The sequence below is a fragment of the Micromesistius poutassou genome, assembly GCF_964030765.1.
Source record: "Micromesistius poutassou genome assembly, chromosome: 15".
Lineage (NCBI taxonomy): Eukaryota > Metazoa > Chordata > Actinopteri > Gadiformes > Gadidae > Micromesistius > Micromesistius poutassou.
The window spans coordinates 8,845,342-8,854,187 of record NC_140285.1 but is presented as its reverse complement, the minus strand read 5'-3'; the positions used below and the strand labels follow the sequence as shown (position 1 = coordinate 8,854,187).

At 47.8% G+C, this 8,846-nt stretch overlaps 1 protein-coding gene across 1 annotated transcript; it reads right to left on the bottom strand.

Moving 5' to 3' along the window:
- Window positions 1-1,416: 1,416 nt before the first annotated feature.
- On the bottom strand, window positions 1,417-8,327 carry rsbn1 (round spermatid basic protein 1; the record flags this gene model as incomplete). Its single annotated transcript, XM_084479819.1, has 7 exons — window positions 1,417-3,090; window positions 3,958-4,066; window positions 4,478-4,645; window positions 4,966-5,108; window positions 5,522-5,659; window positions 6,672-7,426; window positions 7,736-8,327. 7 exons carry the CDS (start codon window positions 8,325-8,327, stop codon window positions 2,578-2,580), a joined length of 2,418 nt encoding a protein of 805 aa, XP_084335945.1. The 3' UTR covers window positions 1,417-2,577.
- Window positions 8,328-8,846: the final 519 nt, after the last annotated feature.

Below are 8,846 nucleotides of genomic sequence, written 5' to 3'. Positions count from 1 at the left end.
ATTGTGTTCTGTCTACTCTTACTGTCTGTGCAACTGTGTGAACCAGAGTGTCAAGTGGAAGAACCAGAGAGTCGTTTGAGATTCATTCGTCTGGAGGCGCTTGTAAAACTTACGTAACTTACAACTTGTAACTTACAATTGTAACTTACAACTTGAAAAACTTACGTAACTTATGTAACTTACTTAACTTACAATTGTAACTTACAACTTGTAACATACGTAACTTACAACTTGTAGCTTACGTAACTTACAACTTGTAGGTAACTTACAACTTGTAACTTACGTAAATGACGTAAGTTAAATTTACGTAAATTGCGTAAGTTAAAGTTACGTAAATTGCGTAAGTAACGTAAGTTAAAGTTACGTTAATTGCGTAAGTTACGTAAATTACGTAAGTCACAAGTTACATAAATTGCATAAGTTACAAGTTATGTAACTTACCTAAGTTACGTAAGTTACAAGTTGTAGGTTACGTAAGTTACAAGTTGTAAGTTACGAGTTACAAGTTGTAAGTTACGTAAGTTACATAAGTAACAAGTTACAACAAGTTGTAAGTTACAAGTTACATAAGTTACAAGTTACGCAAGTCACATTAGTTACAAGTTGTAAGTTACCTAAGTTACGTAAGTTACAAGTTGTAAGTTACGCAAGTTACAAGTGTTGTACACTTCTTTGTTATTTGGATAACCAGTGGCGGCTGGTGATAAAAATGGTTGTGTTGTGGTTGTGTGTTGTAGTTGTGTTGTGCGAGTGTTGCTGAGGGAGGTAGCCTATTTGATTGATTCGTTGAATTGTCCAATCGTGTGGTGATAAAAAAAAAAACAGAAAAGCCATACCATTGGCCAGGAGCACACACTGGTGCGCCCCAATGGCGATTTTTTTTGCGCCAATGAAAAGCCGTCTCTGCTTGATAGACAGCAAAAAGTTTGCGAGCTTACGTTGACTTCAACTTGGCCGGCGCCCCTGACCTGAAGGAGGACTTTATTTCGAATGACCAATAACTAGCGTAGCCCAAGACGTTCAGACGCATTTAAATGGTTGCTGGCAGTTGCAAGTACGGTCTATCACATAATTAAATGAGAATAAACGCTATGTATTTTTGTTGATTTATTTTGTATGTATAATAGTTTATTCAAAGTTGGCAGATATATTCAAGTGAATATTTCACGGAGGGGCAGCGCCCTAGCACCCTCTATTGACCAGCCGCCACTGATCTTTACATCTGCCCATTGCTTGCTGGTTCACCTTGAATGATTGCAACCTGCACCTCATCTACACTTGATCAACCTACTCCTTCTAGTAAAACTTTGTTGTGTCATATACAGCCCCTTTAATGTATTTGTTTTTGTACAACTAGGCACATGGAATGTAAAGTAGACAAATGCGCTAGGATATAGTTAATGAGTTTTATATAAAAGACATTTTTTTAATTTGTATACATTATATGCGTACATTTGACCCACTCTATAACTGTAGCTACAACTCAAGCCACTAGAGGCTGATAATGGGAAAACATAAAAAGTGTAGCTTTAACTGCACTATAAATTTGAATATTAGTGTCATGACAATAATAACATTTAAATTAGATCTATAAGCTGTGATAGCGATAGTGGTTAAAAAACAAACAAAAAAAATCATATATTAATCTGCCATCTTATGAATATACAAACACAGAATCAACAAGTGTAAACAGGGGCTCTGTACAAAATACATTTCAGTAAAAGGCATTTAGAAAATAATTGTATATTCTTCAAAGCATACTATGTGCATGAGCAAGGAACAGCGTATCATGTATGTCTTTAATCCATGTCTAATGTGCCTGGTATATGCACATTGATTGAAAGGCCCTTTTCAGCAGAACATCCGCCCAGCAGATGCCAAAATAATAATTGAGAGGCAAAGAAAAAAGAGGTTGGGCATTGGGTTTCACAGCAGCAGGTGCAAGGGGCCCCCTCGCTTGAGAAGGGTGCGAGGACCAGTATAGCAGAGCCCTCCTATTTTGGAGAGAATACCCCCCGTTTAACAACCTGAAACATTTCAGTAAAAGGTATTGTAGTCAGTATGTTCCCAGAGAAAGGGGTTCGGGGCTTAATTTAACATTTAATATCCAGTCCAATGACAAAAATATCCATCTTTGCACATCAACCTGTAATTGCTTCATTAATCACCATAGAAGTAAAGAGAAAATAGATAATTTAGCTACTGAATGTATTTTTTTTAATGAAAGATACATACACAAAATGGATGTATCTTTTAAAAAGATACAGATTTAAAACAGGGAACAATAAGTTCAGAGAGGCAGCTTTTATCTCGTTGATTTAAATCAAAGTCAACCAGTGATAGAAGTGGTGAGGAGACTCAGAACTAGAGAGCGTTGGAGAGAGGCAGGGAGAGGGGGACAATGACGTCCTCAGTCCCTGATGAGCCGATCAGTCCCTGATCAGGGTCTGATGAGCCGACAACCCCGGGAAGTAATAACAACCACTCAGCACTGAGTCTGAAGTGTTTCAGTGTACGGACTGGGAGGGTGGGGGGGGGAAGGGGTCAACAGGTTGGTGGGGGGGGGGGGGGGGGGGGTCATGGAAGAGCCAGCCAAGGCAGGGGGGACGGGGTGCCTCCAGAGCTGACCCGTGGTGCCCGGTGAGGGGGAGGGTCCTTGTGCGACGGTGCCGGCCCCCCCGGCATGCGGCCCGACAGAGCGGGCGGAGGGGAAGCCGGCTGCTGTGGCTTGCAAGGCGGGGGGACCGCGGGTCTCTGGAATGTGGGCCCCTCGGTCCAGGATACCCCTCCACGCACGCCATCCGACTGCGGGTGGGCTCGGACGGTCATGGTGGTATCAGACCCTGGCTCTCCCTCACCTCCCCCTCCTTTCTCCTCCACCTCCAGCACCTCCTCCTCCTCCTCTGCCGTGGTGTACTGCTGGAGGCGGATGTGCCAGGCCAGGCTGCAGACGGCCGACACCGTCTTGAACTGGTGGATGACGTTGCGGGGGATGAAGTAGATGTCGTCGTGGCAGAGCTGCGTGCGCACGTAGTGGATGCCCTCGCGCCGCAGCTGGTTGAGCTTACCGTCGTCCACCCACTGCACACACTGGAGAGGAGCGGGTCCGCTTTAGAGGCATACCGTCACCGCTGTCACATCACATACTGTTGGGGCAGCAGTAGCTCAGGAGGTAGAACGGGTTGGCTGGTAACCACAAGGTTGCTAGTTCGATCCCTGGCTCCTCCTTGCTGAGTGTCTAGGTGTCCCTAGGTGCAAGGAACCTAACCCTAACTGCTCCGGACGAGCGGGCTGTCGCCTTGCATGACTGTCGCCTTGCATGGCTGACACCGCTGTCGGTGTGTGAATGTGTGAATGTGTGCATGAATGGGTGAATGTGAGGCAAAATTGTAAATATTGTAAATTGTGCTTTGGGTGGCAACTGGTTACAAAAATGCGCTATATAAATGCAGTCCATTTACCATATCCATTTACCATACTGTATTATAGTTTATGACACTACTACACACGTTAGGGGGCCAGTTGGGGAGTTTTGCTGCCCCCTAAAGGTGGTGTTCATACACTGCAGAAGCTGATAGATAAATCAACAGTGCTGTCGTTTCATGAGGTCTGGCCGTGGGAACGGTGTTAATAGTTGAACAAGTAGCTAAGAGTATGATGAATGGGCAGGAACAGCCTAGTATAATTAAAAAACAAGGAAATATTTTTTTTTTTTTTTTTTTTTTTATGTATAAAATGATTCCTCATGAAAGTGAGAGCTAATCATCCGCATGTAACATATTATATGCTGTTCTTGACTCCTTTGTTTGGTCATTTGACAGAAATGTGATCCCCTGTCTCAATTCAGCTAAACCAAAACAAAAACAAAATGCATAGTGTGTAAGGTGTCTTGATCTGAGAGTCTTGTGACTCGTTGTTGATACCACTTGACCAGTAGTTCAAATACCTGGGACCAACCTGAGACACTGGGGGCTCATAGAGATCCAGCTGCAGACTCTGCACCACGTCGTTGAAGTCTCCCGCTTGAAAACACACCACGTCTTTGGTGATCCGAGGCCGGTTACCACTGGGACAAGAGCGGGAATAACAAACACACACCAAAACATGAGCCCCTTCTTTCAACATGAAACAACCTTAGACCTGTCACTTTCACCGTCGATCACTTTAGTTTCAAAGAGATGATCGTATTTTTCTCCACACGGAGTAGATCAAATTGATTCAGTGAGACTTTGAATAATATTATTTATTGAAAGCCATGGCTGCAGTAAAAAAGTAAAAAATCCTATAGTGCAAGAGTTGACATGACATCAAAGGACTTCAACTGCAAATTAGCCAGATGAGTTAGACAGCCATTTGACAGCTCTCTCTCTCTCTCTCTCTCTCTCTCTCTCTCTCTCTCTCTCTCTCTCTCTCTCTCTCTCTCTCTCTCTCTCTCTCTCTCTCTCTCTCTCTCTCTCTCTCTCTCTCTCTCTCTCACCGTTCTCCAAACTGAACGGCCTTGAGGACGCCCACCGCCGCCGTGCTCTGCCAGTCGAAGCTCTGTCCCACGTGGTCGGCGTGGGCCTTGGTACGGTCCTCAAACAGGACCTCTCGGGGTGCACTGCTCCGCGGCCGGTAGTGCAGGTTCTTGATCTCGTTCATGGTCCTACCGGGGGGGGGGGGAGGGTTCAGGGCGGTCTTATGGAACTCAATGACCAACTCAATGAAACAAGAGATAGCTGCTCACAGTTGCCTTAGTGACTGTTTACGCTTGTGGGCTGATTGCTTGATATGCACAATGCATGTCAAGCATACGCGTTACAGATCTGTACCTCATCCAGGGTTTGCACCATCTCTGAGAATGTGTGGAGACGCAGCCATGGTGTGTATGGCGCTTTCTCCTTTAAAACTGGTTCTATGAACAAGGCGTCTATTAAACGCCTTGTGTGTGTGTGTGTGGTTCCATGTCTCTCTGGCCTTGTTCACCTGCGTTGCTTAAAGGGAGACTTGGGCATGTCTGCGGTGGGCACCATCTGCTCCCCGGGGCGCACCCACATGATGGGCCCGTCGTCGCTCTGGGACCTGCACTCCAGCTTCAGGCTGGAGAGGCTGCCCCATGGGAGGGTCATCTGGGGACACACACACACACACACACACACACACACACACAATTATGGCCATAGTCATAACTATGTAATTTGAATAAACATCTCAATAAACTCACTCAATTATACTAGTGAAAGCAGTATTATTGTTGAGAGATGTGTGTGTCACTGAGGGTTTTCTTTACAATAGACCGCTTGTAAGGAAAGCCTCTCTTTACAAGAGGCTTTCCAGTGAAACCCTAGCATTCTATATTTAGGATTAACACTTCAATCTGCGTCACACAACAGCAGCAGCAACACTTTCAGCCTGCGGGGAAACAAAAAGCTGAAGGCTGTTCATAAGACAGGGACACCACGCCTTAGTGAAAGTAACGTGCGTCCCCAGCACCTACAGCCCAGTGCTCCATCATAACACAGCTCTGAGAGTGGGGACAGACCTTGAGAAAGGGAGACTCCTCCAGCATGTCCAGGAACTCGGGGAAGTAGTCGCCCACCTCCTCGTCCACGGCCCCGACCAGGCTGATCTGCCTCATGGGGCCAGCCCGGTACGTCCCGGAGCAGTAGCTCTGGCTCACCTGCAACGAGGACCAAAGACTCAGCGGGACCCACAGGCTTCTGAGACTCACCAGGACAGAGAGGTTTCTAGAGGTCTGTGAACCATGATCACAGGGTAGATTGAAGGATAATGTGCGTGGATGTGTGTGTGAGAGAATATGTGAATGCATGTGTGTGCGTGTGTGCGTGCGTGCGTGCGTGCGTGCTCTGGGTAGTCTCCTGAATCAGACCATATCTAAAGTGTCGGTTTCATATCAACAGTCACCACTGTAGAAATAAAATCCCCTTCTGTAAGCTTCCTCTACTTGCGTAAACAGGTGAGACTCTATGGTGAGAGACAGAGTGTACAGCGAGAGAGAGAGAGTGTGCAGGACTACCTGGGCGTGACAAGCTGTCTCCTTAAACAGACCGGGTTGGTTACTCGGTGTGTAGTGTGAACTACTGTATGCAGTTCACACGACTTTTTACCTTTGGTGAATAGTGTTTATATAGCCTCTTTTCTTCAATTCAAACCTTTAAGCGCATTCTACTGCTCTTCTCCACTTAAAGGTGCCATGACATGCCACCAGGTGTGGTGTGATTAGCCTTTACAAGCCGTTTTGGAAATCTGCCCCTTATGACGTCATAAGGGGCAGAAAGTGGGCGTGTCCACCTAGATGTGTGCTGGATAGATCAGTCTATCAGCCTACCCGGTGGACTGTAGCAAACGTTGCTCATCTATCCGTCACACATCTAGGTGGACACGCACACCTGTGATGTCTTAAGGGGCTGATTTCCAAAACTTGTAACGGCTAATCACACCCACACCTGGTGGCACGTCATGGCACCTTTAAAATCTAATCATTTATCAATTCATACACTAATGATGGTCTTAACTATGCAATGCAACATCCAACTCTATTGGATTACAGACGACCTGAACAAATACAATCACTTATAGATTCATGAAATATCACTCAAACTCCTTCATACCAGCTTAACGGCTGAAGATGGCAGAGGGCTGAAGATAACAACGAACACAGAACCACCAACCTGGGCGTGGAAGTCGGCGATGGTGGTGGTCTCGATGTCCTTCTTGCCCAGCAGCTCCATCTTCACCGGCGTGTGGGGGAAGTTGAACGCAAAGTAGTCCAGGAAGTCCGGCAGGTAGGCGGCGGCGCCGTGCACCACCGCCAGGGCGTAGCGGGCCCCCGCCGGCTTCCTCTTCCCCCGGTGGCCGCGGCCCGCCTCGGCGAAGGCCCGCTCCATGAACTCCCCGGCGAAGGCCCTCAGGTGGTCGGCGCCCAGCGCGGCCAGCTCGTCGGCGTAGGCGTGGAGCACGCGGCCGCCCCCGTTGGCCTGCCGCTCCTCGTGCATGAAGCGGCCGTGCCAGCCGTCCGTCTGCAGGCAGGCGCTGCGGATGGAGTGGTCCTGATGGGAGAGGAACGGCGCCGCCCTGGGGGTGCGGAGGTGGGGATGGTCGTGAGGATGAGGAGGATGGTTTGGGTGATGGGGGGGTTGGTGATGGGGGTGGAGGTGGTGGTGATCGGGCCGACCTTCCTGGTCAGGAGGAGGAGGAGGAGGAGGAGGAGGAGCAGGGTGAGCAGGGGACGGGGTGAGGTCGGACGCCGGTCCCGTGCACACGGTCTGCACCTCCATGTGGCGCACGATGCCGCTCAGCTTCCCGCCGCTGGGTTGGTCGTCATCTTCGCTGCGATGCCTCCTCTTCCTCTTCTTCGTCTTCTTCAGGAGGTATTCCGCCAGCAGCGCTGGGGATTTCACGTTCTCGTCACGAGGCCGGGACTCACCTGCACAGCAGCGGGTACAAGTCAAGTTCAAGAGTCCAAAAAGCAGCATCTGGCGTTTAAAGATAGTTTAACAACCTATCTGCAACTAGTGTGTAATGTGTCTAATAAAGCATAATGTGAAGAGACTTATTGCGTGTCATGGACTACATTAGGCCCTCCATACAGGCTACAACTTGATTATAATGTATCAAACAATGTCAAGTTCGATTGCATTTCATATGAGAAAATACAATTCATATAAAGCCTATTTCTTGTAACACATAATTGTATTTTTGGGTACACTTTCTAGCACACTGAATGGTGTCCTACCTCGCGGTGCCTTCTTCAGCTCTGTGTGTGTCACGTTGGCCCCGGTATGTTCATTCTTCCCGGGGAGCCGGTGGTCCTTCTCCCGCCGCGGCTCAGTGCGCCCCTGCGTCTTGACCTTGGCCCCCCTGAGAGGCGCAAAAGTAAATAACGGAAGAGGAGCGGGAGGCAACGGTCGCTTCTTCGCCGGTTTGTGCGGCGGTACCTTCTGCGAGGAGGCAGGCGGTGCATTTTTCTTCGAGCCATTGGTGTGGCTGCTGTGATGGAGATGATGGTGGTGGTGATGGTGATGGTGGTGGTAATGGTTTGGCAGCGTGGAAGGTTTTCCAGAGCAAAAGTTGTTGTGTATTTGGTTTTTGTGCAGCTGTTGGGGCTCCCGTGGCTCGGCGGGCTGCTGTTGGTGGTGGTGGTCGTGATGCCGGAGAGGATTCAGCTCCACTTTCTTCGCGTCTCTACCCGACCGCTCGTGTTTCACGGCTGGCGTTGACGCGTCCTTTTTTGTCTTCTTTTTCTTCTCTTGCGTTAATCTGGCGAGAATGTCATTTACCCTTGCTTTCACATGTTGCGCATGTACCAAGTCGGCTTGAGATGCCATCTTTGCACGTACTGTCTACATTTAAAGGGCTCTAAAGTCCTTCTGCGCAAGGCAGTACAACGTTGTAGTTCTTTCACGGATTATTTGTAGTTTTAAACATCGCAGGTATGATTTGGGCGCAGGCGCATAACGTGGCCCCCTGGACTATGTAGTTTTCGTTTGAGATCTACTGCCGGGGGAGAGCGTGCTCTCCTGCACGCACGCATTTACAGCTGACGTCATGGAATGACGTACAGAAGCTTCAGACGGCAATAGTGCGTGAATGCTTATGTTCATTAAAACATTATTAAGGCACATTACCGGTAGCTTTAGCAGGCAGTGCACGGTGTCTTCAACTTTTATTTGCATGTAGCCTATAGGCGAATCGTTGTAATTGTGTTACGATAAAATAGTACAAGTACAATTAATAACAAACATATACAAGTGTGATAATAAAATCATGAATAGATGTTGAAACAATAAGTCATTGGTGGTCGGTCGGTCAAACCATTCTGACGTAGTAGAATGGTTGTCGTAGAT